Source organism: Callorhinchus milii, unplaced genomic scaffold (genome assembly GCF_018977255.1).
Source record: "Callorhinchus milii isolate IMCB2004 unplaced genomic scaffold, IMCB_Cmil_1.0 Scaffold9, whole genome shotgun sequence".
NCBI classification, from domain to species: domain Eukaryota; kingdom Metazoa; phylum Chordata; class Chondrichthyes; order Chimaeriformes; family Callorhinchidae; genus Callorhinchus; species Callorhinchus milii.
Window position 1 is genome coordinate 8,722,267 of NW_024704750.1, and position 14,647 is coordinate 8,736,913.

The following is a 14,647-nucleotide window of genomic DNA, read 5'->3' on the forward strand; positions in this document are numbered from 1 at the left end:
CGTGAATCCACAACTATTCTGACTCAAGAGGCGCGATTGCTACCACTGAGCCAGGCTGTCATACACACACACACACACACAGAAATATATCTATCTATATATATATACACACACAGGGTGATTAAAGTTGTGATACCATGACAATATCTAATAAATCTTAAAAAATATATATATTTTCGTTTTGTTTTGGGGGCAATAGGGTAGGAGTGAGCACGACTTTTTGGCCGCCCTGTGCAATAAATAAATAATACATCTCGACGTGTTTGCAAGAGGTACAGAGAGGTACAATATACACTGTAAGAGGTACATCTCTGTACCTCTCACAAACACATGGAGATGGAGAGCTACACTGTGCAGCAGCAGCAGCAGCAGCCGGTTCCTGATTGGACGAGCCGGAGCCCGGCGCGCCTGCGCAGATGCGCGGAAGACCGGGCCGGGCGAGGGGGACGACGACGGAGGGATCTGCGCAGGCGCGGATTTCCAACATGGCGGAAAGGCCGGAGCTCTGGTGTCTCCGCGAGGATCATTTCCAGGAGAAGTTCAACTGGGACAACGTGATCACCCTGACTTCCATAGACCAGGTGAGAGCGCCTCTCTCTCTCTCTCCTCCCCCCACACTACCGGGGGGGGTCGAGGAGAAGGAAGAGGTGCAAGTGGGGGTTTGTAATCCGACTCCAGGGACAGGAGAGACAACAACAAACAGCCCAGACAGAGCCCCCCCCACCCCCAAGGCCAAGGCCTGGGACAATCACAGCAGCTTACATTGTTCACCTTTATTCCCAAACCCTCGCAAAACCCAAACCATAATTAAATTGGTCATTTTCAATCTGCGGCTGTTTGTGGGACATTGCTGTGCGCAATCGGCTGCCGCGTTCGCCCACAAATACGCAGTCAATTCACTCTACGGTGTGTTCTGTGAAGCGCTTTGGGACGTCCTCCCGACGGGAAAAGCGCTATATCAAATGCAAGGATTATTGTTATTATTGTTATTGACACAGCCCCTTGTCGGGCCGTTGAGACGTCTCGGAGCGCTTTTCGCGGGCCCCGCGCCGTGAAGGCGTAGAGCGACTGAGTGTTTTGTGGGGGCGAAAAGCGACAGCCAGTCGCGGCGCACAGGAGTGTCCCAGAGAATTGTTGACCCCCCCCCCCAAAAAATTTTTGAGAATAAGACCAGTTAGTGCAGTACATCATCGATATTGGAATGTGTACTGTGGGGAAGTCCAGAAACGTTTAGGTGATGCTAAATCTGTAAGGGTCAAGTGGAAAGATGGAGATGTGAATGAACGAAGATTGAATAGATTGGTTGAAATTAAAAGTCGGAGAGAAGATAACACGTGTGAACAGGTTTGGAAATCCAATAGCACCTCAAAATGCTTACAGGTTTTAGCAGTGTCTGAGAAATGGCAATGGTATTACTCTGGCAATAAAAGCAAATCCGCCACTAGTTAAGTTAATGTGATCTCACTTTCCTGGGGTGAAGTTTGTAAGTTGTACAAACATGGCTCAGGTGGGTCATTTTGATAAATTCAGAGAGCATCTTTAGGCGTGGGACTTTACCCTCTTGCTGGAATGATTTGAGTGATGCATTATTGCTGACGCTACAGAGAACCACATACATCCATGGTACTTTTATTCCTGGTTAGAGTGCAGACATACAGATTGTGGAAGAATCTGATTAGGCATTAGAAAATAGAGCTAAAATAAATGCATGAATTTATAAGAAATTCCTTAGCACTATAACAGTTAGTTCTTGTGGAACATTTTTCATTCCCACTACAGAAAGAGACATGAAAGAGAATAAGTGACACAGCACATGGTAATTTTGAAATAATTGTCAGCTTTTTGCCAGTTTACTGTTTCTTTAAGACATCTTCTAAGGGTTGTGAATAAAATGTATTCAGAAAATAACTTAAATCAATGCCAGACTAGAATTTTATGAATAGCTTGGGAAATAGCACTTGTTTGAAAAACAAGGAATTTGATCATATGAATCATAAAATGTTTCAGCACATTTGGCCCATACTAGCTGTGCTGATGCCAGTTTCTCCAAGGAAGCTATGTGGACAGATTAGGTGCTACATTTGCCAAAGTAACAACATTTCTAATCATATTTTGTATGGTGTTCATTTTATGTGAAAGGTGCACCACAGTTGCAAGGTATTATATTCTGCCCTTTCTTATCCCTTTATTATTTTTCTAATTTCTTCGGTTCACTTTTTATAATTCTGTTACCGGATTTTTCTGTGCAATGCACACCCTAGCTTTGCCTTAGTACTGATCCCGTTGGATAGAATGCTAAAAATAAAGATAACACCTTGGTAATCCAATACAGCAATGATTTTGCTAATGGATACAGCAAAAATCTGTTTTTAAAAGTTGTTAACTTTTTTAGAGCAGGGACGTTTTTTTAGACGTCTAGCGGCGACTTTTTTTAAGTTAGAGTTTTAGAAACCTATGCAGAAATTATTCAAGTGAATAAGCTTTGGCTATATTTGCTCAAGTAAATAAGCTTTGGCTACAAATCGAAGGCTCGATAGCAAAGAAGATTGTGATACACCCCCCAACATCTGAGATAGCAAGGTTCTCACAGCTTTTCAGTGTTCATCAGCAATTTCTTAGTTCACTTCTAATAAAATGTATAGAAAATCCCTTACTGCACCACACTTTTAGGGCCCTTCATTTGAATTTTTACAAAAATCTTTTGAAATCAAGTCTACTTCAATGCTAGGAACTTAATTTTTCTCCCTCCTACATAACAGATGATGGTAGAACTGGACGTGGACGAAAGATTTGATGCCGTTACACTTAATCAGGCCTTGTTACGGTAAGCAACACATAGACCAATTGGCATGCCTCAATAATCATTCTTACCCCGAGTGATATAAATGGATCATTGCTTGGAATGAGTTAAGATGCAAATAAATGTAGGAATACAGATCGCTTAAACTGTAGGAGTTCTGTATGTTATTTGAATTCTGAGATTAGATTAGTTAAACAGCTTGCTCACTTTAGTAGCCTTTTCATTTTGGGGGAAAAAATAGACTATTAATCAGGCTGATGTACTCGTAAAAGCTGTTGGAATATGTGATCTCACCATTAATGCATGCCATGTTTGGGTATATAAATTGTACAGTGTTAATACAAAAAGCTTCTTGATGTCCTCAATGAGGATTATTCTGTTTCTGCCTTTTAGTTTTCTGAAATCCTGGCTGTGTAAACATTACCAAACCGCCTGTATTGAAAATCACAAATGAAGGGTATTTGCACTCATTGCTTCTTGTTCTTACGGATATTGTGGATCCCCTCAGAACACTGGAAATTGAATAATGTGAAATGAAATTTCATTAAAATGCGGCAACACGTAGATAATAAGCATTGATATCTGAATTGATTTCTATGACTCTGTTTTTTTCAGGCCTGTCCTTGAAAGAGAGAAACATTTCTTGTACTTGAAGAAAGGTTTGAGACATCTAACGGAATCATACTCGGTAGGACCTCAGGCGGAAGGGTGATTAGACAAGCTTTTGTACCTTTGCTTTTCATTGTGAAGTCTGCAACTTCACTTTTAATTTATTCTAGTTCGGTCAGAGATTTAAAGCTCACATATTGCCATCGCCCAATAAAACCTAAATAAGGCAATGTTGTAAACCACACTGAGCTTTGTATGATTCTGAAGGGATGGAGCTTGGATGCCTTACATTGACAAAGCTGATTGATTGTTGATTGTAATTTCAGCTTTATAACGCCAAACCACTTGCCAAATCCTGAAGTCTGATGAGAAATTTGACTTTGGGCTGTTGGAACAACATTCAAGATGCCGTGGATTTTTATCCGTAAGCATCATTTGTCAAATATCGTATCAAATGTTGCTTGTAGCATTCCATTCTTGAAACTGATTTAGGAACTGAATTGGATCAAAATAATTTGATTTGAGCAGCCACTACAGTATTTCAATCTGACTGTTGGGATCAGGAGTTGTGAGATGATTTAGGGAATGCTTCAGCCACATAAAATCGAAGCTGCATAATTTAGTACATGGGATTTCCAGTTTTGAAGATGTCCATTTGCCACAAGACGTTATATTCATTGGTCAAAGACATACTTCTGTTGAATTGAATCTCAGTAAACACTGCTAAGATGTAACTTTCCAAAGGTGATTTCCTCCAATAAATAATTGGCGGAATGAGTTTTTTGTGGCTTGAAGTAATTTCTTTTTATGTGTTGGCTTGGTTCTGTATCTTGGAATATCATTAGCTGTGGCAAAATGCACCTGCCATTTCGAAGCAAGGGCTGTCTTATTGTTTTGAGTTGATCTATGAATGATATATGGAAGTTGAATTTGTTACTGAAGGGGTTAGCTTGTCTTTTTAATTCTTCTGAGTTTAACATTCTCTTATTTCCACACTCTGTAGATGACATGTTAATCTGAATGAGGAAATGAGGAATTAGACTAACTCAGCATCACCAAAATATACAATAATGAATGCCCTTCAGATTACTCTGATACTCATTCATGAGATAATTCATCTCTCAACAACGTAATGGAAGATACACATTTAGTAATTTTGATGGCCAGTTTTGTGAGTATGTCTAACTACAAATCTGGACACCCAAGAAAAACACGACTTTGGTGCATAACAGAATAAAGTGTCAATCTCTAAGTATTCTGTTCACATAGTAATAATAATAGTAATAATTCTTGCATTTGATTATAGCGCCTTATTGGGTTGTTGGGACGTCTCAAAGTACTTCACAGAATATATTGTAAAGTATCGTGACTGTATATTTTGTAGGTGAATAAATGTTGTGTTTATTCTTGTCAGTGAGGGTAAGCACATCATTTGGGGCTCTTTAGGTAGTAAATCACTCTTTCTGACTTAACCGTTACATATCAGGAAAAGCGTCTGGTATCTACCTGTAATCTTACAGCTTTGTCTTGGATGTGAGTTGGTGTGGGATGTGCATTGGTGTAGGGATGGACTGAAGTTTCAGAGTTATCCTCAGATCTGAGGCAGTTTGTATCCAATATTACGTGATTAATTGAAAAGATGGCACAAGAATTTAAACCCAAATAATTTTTCATATAATAATCCTAATAATAATCCTTGCATTTGATATAGTGCTTTTCATATCTTGACAGAATATCCTGAAAGTGAATTGACTGTATATTTGTGGACAAAACGCAGCAGCCAATTGCGCACAGCAGTGTTCCACAAACAGTCGTGGATTGAAAATGACCAATTTATTATTGTTTTGTTTTGGAGGGATTTTTATTAGGCGTGTGGAGTAAGGAAACTTGCCCAAGGTTTCGCCCTGCCTGGAATTGAACCCAGGTGTCTTGCTTGCAAGGCGAGTGCTCTAACCACTGAACTACAGGACTCCTAAATAAATATTCTATTTATCAGAGTATAATCTGTCAGACTTGCTTGTTTTAAATATATAGGTGTGTTCTGTAGTGAAAGGCATTATATAAATGTAAAATTGTTGCAGTGGAGGGAATTTTAAAAATAGAAGAAAAGGTGATTTTAAACAAAGGCAGTTGCAAAGAGCTGATGTTTTTTTCTCAATTTGTTCCTTCTCATATTTGTTGAAGAAATATTCATCTTTTTTAACAGGGCATGTCTTTGAAAGAGTCACAACATGAAGGTGACTGAGGGACAATAGTAGACTAGTGATCAGAATAGAGGTCACACCAGGCAGCAAAGAGGAACAAGACCAGGCTTAGGTATGCAAGTGACTATCAGGGATAGAGAGACCGCAACAGGTTGCAACCTGCCTGTCAGGGCAACCTGTTTGCGATTTCCAAACAGGTGTATGATACTTACTGTTCATATCAATGTGAGTGAGTTAATAAGAGTTTCATTTAACCGAAAAATAATGTATAATTGAAAGGATACATAATGTTGGTAACTCAAAGAAAAATTAAGCAAGAAATGGCATTAATTGCATAACTGGCAAGTCTGAGGAGGTTGAATCAGTCACAATTAATTGGCTCCCGATATAATATAATATGTCTGCGCAATTGTGGTTTTGTTAATCAGTCGGGGGTATGATGGATGTGGAAATCCCACCATGTACATGCTATATTTTTGTCAATTTGTTTTGAACTGCCTGACAATTTGGTGATTTAATTTGACCCAAAGTACCACAAATAGATATTTGTTGGAAGTTCTTATCCTGATGACCTTTTTTAAGGTGATAACCATTGCTTTAGATGAATAACTGGGAATTCATACCAACTTGATGACTGAATTTTGCTACAGCTGATGAAGGCTTTAGATACCATGGCCTAAATATGTTGAAATACTCAAACTCCACCAATGAACATAGATTGATAAATACTTGGCAATCAGTAACAAACTGCTTCACACATTTCCGAAATCACCAAAACAGCTGTTAAGTGATGCATAAAATCCCAATATAAAATGAACCAGGTTTTTGGCTTCATTAGTTGGTTGGAATCGTTTTATCTATTGTTGTTACTCTGAAGTCTGAGGGCTAGCTTCAATCTTAAGTTTATTTTGAAATATCAAACTTTTATGTTCTGGCAATTGGAGTCTTAAGAGTTGTGTCATTGCAATAAAATATGTCTGCGCAATCGTGGTTTTGTTAATCAGTCGGGAGTATGATGGATGTGGAAATCCCTTCTTGTGCTTGAGTTGCAATCTCCAGCTGTTGACAGCTCCCACAAGCAAAGTTCTGTTTGCTATAGATGAGTGGGAAGAATCTTTTCCTTCATTGGAACGTGTGTCCCTCCAAGTCCCATTGATGAGTTGGCCAATTATTAACCATGGCCTGGGGTCTAACTTGGGGAAAACATGAGTTGCTTCATTTGACCCCAAAGAGATCCTGCTTAAATTCTACCATTCAGAATAGTCAAAAAATTGACCAACATGAGTTGAGTTCTTGTTTGATGGATATTGGATTTCTCCTGTGAAATATGTTGAGCCACAAAACTACATATAGTGTGTGAGTGTATTACTATCAGAACACAGCCAGGAAACCAGTCATCAAATTGGAGCAGCAAAGCTTTAGTAATAGTTACATAGCAGTCTGCATATTGTAGCCTCCAAATCCCAGATACTGGAGTTTGTACTTGCAAATTCACACTTCAAGTAATGACTTCCATGACTGATGTCCCAGGCTTCAGAATTTCCTCATCAGTTTTTTGTCAAACATCTGCCTTCAGTGTGATACAGAGAAAGTAGCTCATGAGGTGCTTTGGTGGATCCAGAAGTTGAAGTCCATTCCAGGCTTGCTTGTCACCAACCGCTTAATCCAGGTGCTCATGTAAAGAGCTTTGGCAAAGAGATGTGTCCACTATGAGACCAAGGCAGTGTGACAGTTTGGTATAGGTAGTGCTTTACCTCCAGTAGTCATTTGCCTTTTTATAACCAAATGTAGCTCACTGCTTGGTCTTGGATCTCGTATGTGTGATGAGGAAACCAATCTGTTCCTAGATCACATTTTTGTTGACCTATTTTTTTTTTTAGCAGGATTTGCCCCTTGGATGGGAATTCACTTTTCTTTCTGTTTATGATTCAGTGTCTGGATGCCAGTCGTCCTTGGCTTTGCTACTGGATCTTGCACAGCCTGGAGCTTCTGGGTGAACCACTTGATCAGTGTGTGGAATCAGAGTGAGTATCCTCTCGCACAACAGTTTTTGTTTCTTGTCTGAAATTATTTTATGTTGCCTGGTATTGAGGGGCAGTTAGATATGTCCTGATGGTCATTTATGAATTTAAGATTGTTTCATAAATGTGTAGTTATCTTTATGACTGGGAAACTCATAATGGAAATCTCTTTATAAAATACGATTTGTAAAAAGGTAACACTTTACATCTGTAATTTTGTTCAGATCAGTGCTGCCTTGGGATACTATTATGGAATTACTGAGATGCACCTTGTCAAAGTGTAGAGACTCACCCTGTGAATCATGGGTGCTGCAATATTGACTGTTTATTACATTTTAATGTTAATTCATTGAGGATCGGGAGGAATACTGAGAAAAAGTGAAGAATAAGAGGCTTGCGTGTGTGTGAGCGTGCCTATGTGTTTGTACTAAATTTGGCGGACCGGTGTTGGGAAGAACAGGAGCTAATGTTATACTCCCTTTTTAAATAGCATCTGTCAGTTTCTGGCAAGATGTCAGAGTCCGAATGGTGGATTTGGAGGAGGACCAGGTCAACAGCCACATCTTGCTCCCACGTACGCTGCTGTAAATGCACTCTGTATAATAGGCACAGAAGAGGCTTATGATGTTATTGACAGGTGAGTCTGAGAATTTCTAATATGTTGCATTTGTAACAGGAGTGCCAACAATGCCTGAGGCCACTTGTGTTCTAAAATTTACCTTGTTTACACTGTTGGATATTAAGACATTTAAAATTGGACCTGTGGTTGTTAGAGGTGGGCTTTGTAACTTTTTTTGCTGCCAGACCTTCCCCAGATAAAGAAAGTCCTTTCTAAGTCTTTACACATCATTAATTTGCATTTTAATTGTGTTTGCTTGTTTTCTTGATCAATCTAAGATTGCATACTGTGAAACATTTGAGACTAAAATAATTGCTTTCAATGGCTCCATGTGGAGTAAAAGTAACAATTAAACTAAATTAATTGAATGTTGTCTATTATGCAAGCTTTAATTATCTAATAAATTCACATATTTCAGCTGATTGCTGTTTGACTACTGTATTAGGCTTTGTGCTAACAGTGGTTGATGAAGTGTTATGATTCAGAATAAAATGGTTTCTGAATGTATCTCAGCCTTTTTTCTACATCCAAACTTTGTATATGTATGTGCCAGCTGCACGTGAGTCTATTTGACACCTCAAAATAAAACTTGACAGGCAAGAAAAGGTGGAAAAGTACTTCATAGACATCTATCTCTGAAAATTAAAGCGCTTCTGCACAAGAACTTATTAATTGGAGACTATTTGATTCCAATCAAGTGGAATGGCCCACTTGATAGGAAACTATTGCATGAAGCCTCCCACTGAAGTTTTAATACATGAATCCAACCTGTAATTACATTTTTCACATTAAAATGATCTCCACTAACTCTAGCAGTTCAACATTTAAATGAAAGATAAAAATAAATCAAAACTGAAGCATGAAAGGCTACAAAAGACAATTTAAAATGAATAAACCAGATGGGTTGAACTAGTGCCAGAACTCACTGGGATCTGTATGCTAATCCCACAGACTGGTACAGTGTGTGTTACTTATGATCAGAGACAGTGAACATTGTGTTATCTCAGCGCATTCTGAATATTTAATCTTTACGGGATACCCACTGAATTTTGATGTATGGCAGTTTTTTTCTTGTGTCGAGTTCTGTATTGTGTCAAATTTGAAAATTGTGGAACCTTTCACAATAAGCATGAGTAATCCAGAAGAGTCTTTCAAATTCCATGAGTTACTATGTATGCAGAAGTGGCAAGGATTGAAGTTTGTGTTCACAATTTCACGCATGCAAAGATTCTAATCTCAACAATGCAGCACTTGCATACCCCTTCAAGAATAAGCATGGCATTTTGTTTTTCATTTCAAGTTGTTATAGAACATAATAGTACCAAGAACCTGTGGGCTAGGAATTCATTGGTGGTGTGGATGTTCATGGTGGAAAGTGGTGATTAGTTTACAAAAAGCAGTTACTATACTTGATAGTAATTGAAGGGCCTTCCTTGTGATATTTCTACTTTTTAAGGTGCTATAAAATATCCAAGTTCCTTATTTTTGCTTAGTGTAAATTCAAAATATTCTGGCGTTGTATGAAGGCTGGTTTGAGCTCAGAATTTCAGTACAATTGCTTTAATACAGGGAAAAGCTGTTGCAGTTTCTGTACTCGGTGAAGCAGCCTGATGGATCTTTCATTATGCATGTGGGTGGAGAAGTTGACGTCAGGTGAGTTTTTCCCATTAAATAATTTAATCATCTGCAGTATTTTGCGTTTCATTTGAATTTTAATCATAGTTGACTTGTTGCTGGGAGGCATTGAGCAGTGAGAATTTTAAAACTTGCTGAAGAGAATGTGGCTGACGGTTGACCATTATAGCACAGAGTAAGGATAACTTCAGTTTACCATGTACTTTTTGATGAAATGACACAATTCAAAATTTGCTTGTATAGAAAAGGAATTTAATTCTGAAAGAATTGAGTTGTCTTTTAAGTAGTAAATTACGTTGCTTATTCACGAATAGAAATGCTACAAAAAATTCAAAAGTACATGATTTCATAATCTGAAAATGTTTTCTGTTCTGTTTTGGACTATTGAATGCTCTGATGATTAAATGAACTATTTTACATTGCCTAGGTGTGCATACTGTGCAGCTTCTGTTGCATCCTTAACAAATATCATAACACCTAAACTATTTGAAGGGACAGCTGAGTGGGTGAGAAGGTAAGTAGGTTTAAGAGAAAAATGAGTACACAAATAGAATTATTTTGAAAGTTCTGAATCTTTCCAATGTTGACTTTCATGATCACTTTATTTCCTGCATGTTAATTTCCATCAGTCTAACTAACACATGGTGTAGGAAGACATTGCTGAGTGATGCTTGGCACCAACATTTGTTTATACAGCATTAATTGCATGTAACTACGCTATGCCTGGTCTGGCCTAGATTATGAGATAGTCCTGCCAAAATGCCCCTGCTATCCTGGTCAATATTCCTTGAGGTCAATTGAACATTCATTTTTTGTTTTGTGTAATCTTGCTGGTGCAAATGACTGCCATGTTTGCTTGCAAAAAAATCAGCCACTGCATTTGAAAGTAATGACCTGTGAAGAATTTTGAGCTGTCTTAAGGCACTGTAAAAATGCAAGTTCTTTCCATCCATCCATCCATCCATCCATCCATCCATCCATCCATCCATCCATCCATCCATCCATCCATCCATCCATCCATCCATCCATCCATCCATCCATCCATCCATCCTTCTATCTGTTTGTTTGTTTGTTTATTACAATATTGTTTCATCTTTGTTACTGAAGATCATGTGAATGTTTGGGAAATAGCAAAAGGCTGAGTAGCTGCCAGCGAACATTTATTCAGGGATATGCCAAACTAGCATTCTGATTTTCCCCTGCTGCATCAACAGAGTGGGACTCTACAATGCAATGTTAGAGGGAAGCAGGATAGAAGGCAAAAGTCTTAAAATTGCTTCTGACTATCTTCCTGGTTAGTGTGAACAATTGTGTTTCCTTCACAGGTGTCAGAACTGGGAGGGTGGGATTGGTGGCATACCTGGGATGGAGGCCCATGGTGGCTACACATTCTGTGGCATGGCTGCCATGGTCATCCTTCAAAAGGAACGGATGTTGGACCTCCGAACATTGTTAGTAAGTCAGCCCTTATATACTTGATTTTGGCTAGAATAATTTTGATATCAGCAATAACAAACTTACATTTATAGAGCGCCTTTCACGTCGGGAGGACGCCCAAGGCGCTGGACAGTCAGGGGTCAGTTTTAAATTTTAAAACAAAAACTCTCAAGCATCCATCATGAACTTTCAGCTTGTAGAACCTGTCATACGTCTTAGTCTGTCCATTAAATGTTATTGTCACCGAACATGAGTCGTCCAACTAATTTTCTTGGGGTTAGTTGAACAGTTGGGATATAGAACAAAGTAAAGAATTTTGTTAAAAACAGTTTGTTTTCTTTTCCAAGAAACAGAGATTTGATTTCAAACCTATTAAAGCTAATAGATTTGGAGTTATTTTTCTGCATAAATAAGTGATATGATTGATGGGGGATCCCTTCTCCAGATTGAAGAATGGGGAGAAACTGCCCAGGAAACTGGCTGTACACTAGCTGTTTAGCACACGATGAATCATTTGCACATCTCAGGAGTAGATACCGTGCTGTTGTATTTTGTGCAGCGTTGGGTGACGAGACGGCAGATGCGGTTTGAAGGTGGATTCCAAGGACGATGCAACAAGCTAGTCGATGGTTGTTATTCCTTTTGGCAAGCAGGAATTCTCCCACTCTTGCACCGAACACTACATGTACAAGGCAAGTGTTGCTGTTCAATTCTAGAAAGGTAAACTCTTATTGCAGGCGTTCACCCATGTCTTGTACCAGTGTAGCTTTTCCAATATCATTGTCCACATCAACAGGGTGAAACAGCCCAAAGCCAAACTGAGAGTGTGCATCCATCAGAGAACAACTTTTATCAACTCAATTTCTATTGGATTGAAATTTGGGTACCACAGGTGAAAGGACAATGTTTAAGCAACTTTACAGCATTATCACAAATCATTTATTTTTCAAACTTGGAACTTGCCTTTATTGGACTCCCAAATTTTCCCTTTGTATTTGTAGTTCAGATTTGTTTTGGTCATTGCTTTTTGCTAACCATCCTGTACTTTTTTGTACCCACAGGAGACTCTGCTCTTAGTTTGACACATTGGATGTTTCACCAAGAAGCACTGCAAGAATACATACTACTCTGCTGCCAACATTCTAATGGCGGCCTCCTAGACAAACCCACCAAGTGAGTGGGCATTTTGGTTTATTGCCAACCTGAGAAAATGTGTATCAAAACCGAGAAAGTTAATTGATCTTATTGTGGCTATTGTAGAATGCTACTGAGTAGATATGTGGTATAATTTCAGTGAATGCTTTACGTATGGCATTTCTCATTTACATTCCAGCTTGTCAAATGGCAAATAGCATTGTAAAACTAAATATGTGAAAGAGAAGCAGAACTTTTGGGGAAGAGAAGAAAATATTTTAGGCTGAGAGTGCGTCCAACCCTTGCTTAGCAACAGTTCTAGAAATTGCTTTCCAAATAGCTTTTTTTTGGTCAGTTGGGTCACATGCAGAAACCCTTCACCATGCTGAGGAGAATCCAAACCAAACAGTACCGTGCATCCCACCTACACGTGGACATTCCAGATATTTATTGGAATGGAATCACCAGGCTGTGCTGTCTCATTCTATATTTTTGTGGTGATGTGTTGGAAGAAACTTAATTTCAATGCGTGTTTTTTTTTTCTTTTTTCTCCTCAGATCAAGAGATTTTTATCATACTTGCTATTGTCTGAGTGGACTTTCACTTGCCCAGCACTGTGTTGGTGGAAATATTCTGCATGAAATTATAGTGGGTGATCCAAACAACCGACTGGTAAGTTATATTTGATGAATCATAGGAGAAATTAGTTTGGGATCTTGTGTTGGAAGTAAATTTGATGATGTGGAATAATATCTGATGTCCTTTTCCCAATTTTCAACAATAAAACGTTTATGTATCCTTGTGTTGACTATTTTTTAGGGTCTACTTTACACTGATCACCTAAAATAGCTATTTATGTTCTTTATGATGAAACTTTCCATTATAAATGTGTAGCAAAAGAATTAGAATTTTTCTCCTTTGTCAAGAATCGGATGATCTTGTATCATCTATACTGAATGGTATTTGCAATCCTTTAACCGGATGAAAATATTTCATTGTTGCAGTTAGATACCAAAGTGTAGTTGTGAGTCTAGAATACACGAAACAGGAATGTTTTACAAAGTTTGAATGATTTTATGTTCACATGGCAATGTAATCATGCAAATTGAATCTTTATGGAGGGCATGAAGATGCAATCTTTAGGTATCATCTGATACATGTGAAGATTTCCCTTTTTAATAATCCTGGATACATATCAAATCTTGGCACCTTTAGTTCTTTCCTTTCTTTGGAGGAAGATGCTTGTCTATAAATAATAATATAGTGCTGTAAGCATTTAGATTTCTTGCATCCGGCATGTGCACAATGGGCCAAATGTTATCCTACTGTACTGTAATATTCTATATTACAGCACACAAGCTTGGTGTTTCTTAATATTCAACTTGCTGTATAGAACTTTTTTTTTGTTTCCATGCCCTTTTCGTCTCCTGGAAAGTAACTTTCTGTTGTTCCTGGTGGCAGGATAAAATGAAGACTATTTGGATAATTTCTTCACAGCCAACATGTGGCTAAAGCAATTTTATCCAGAAAGTATCTGGTGTTTTAATAAATGTAGGAATACATGGTTAAGATTGTTTTTTTTTCCAAAACAGGAACCAACCCACCCAGTATACAACATTGGTCCTGAAAAAGTAGCACAAGCTTTAATGCACTTCCTCCAGCTGCCAGTTCCCGAGATGAAGAACTTTGATTCAAATTAGTGTCAGTGTCCATTGATGAATGGTAAACTGATGTCCAGTGTACACCTCATGTAATCTCAGTGAAAAGAATTGTGGTTTGAAAAGCAAAGGTATGATGTGGAGCAGATACCAATGGAAGTGATTGATTTCTCAAAGACAAAGCCAGTAGAACTACTCTGAAGAAATAGTCCAATTGGCGTTCACCTGTCTGTCGGTCACTGACTCTGCTGCAAAAACAGGCTGGTGTCTGGAAGGGTTCTGTTAAATGTTTCTGAATTCCTTCAGAAAGATGAAAAGGATTGGTCCAAGTATGGCATTTTGCTTTTTGTTGCCTTTAGAAGTAATTTATTACTATTGCAATAAACTTCTTTTTCAAGCTACCAATCTTGTCTGTTTTAATTTTCACTGTTTTAACAGTTGGAAGAGATTTCTGTTGGTGGAAAGGCTGCTTAGAATTGTGTGTATTTTAGATTGCTGTAACAATGAGGAATTGGGGGTATTTTCTCTTC

At 38.4% G+C, this 14,647-nt stretch overlaps 1 protein-coding gene across 1 annotated transcript; it reads left to right on the plus strand.

Moving 5' to 3' along the window:
* Nucleotides 1-435: 435 nt before the first annotated feature.
* fntb (farnesyltransferase, CAAX box, beta) lies at nucleotides 436-14,518 on the plus strand. Its single transcript, XM_007888109.2, has 12 exons — nucleotides 436-581; nucleotides 2,760-2,824; nucleotides 3,416-3,488; nucleotides 7,546-7,637; nucleotides 8,125-8,271; nucleotides 9,823-9,906; nucleotides 10,316-10,402; nucleotides 11,214-11,343; nucleotides 11,885-12,017; nucleotides 12,387-12,498; nucleotides 13,017-13,131; nucleotides 14,052-14,518. Exons 1-12 carry the CDS (start codon nucleotides 486-488, stop codon nucleotides 14,157-14,159), a joined length of 1,242 nt encoding a protein of 413 aa, XP_007886300.1. The 5' UTR covers nucleotides 436-485; the 3' UTR covers nucleotides 14,160-14,518.
* Nucleotides 14,519-14,647: the final 129 nt, after the last annotated feature.

Excerpts from the sequence above, each read along its gene's own strand:
- fntb (XM_007888109.2), top strand. The coding sequence starts at position 486 with ATGGCGGAAAGGCCGGAGCTCTGGTGTCTCCGCGAGGATCATTTCCAG. Across the intron at positions 2,825-3,415 it reads CTTAATCAGGCCTTGTTACG|GCCTGTCCTTGAAAGAGAGA; the intron begins GTAAGCAACACA and ends TGTTTTTTTCAG. Across the intron at positions 7,638-8,124 it reads GATCAGTGTGTGGAATCAGA|CATCTGTCAGTTTCTGGCAA; the intron begins GTGAGTATCCTC and ends CTTTTTAAATAG.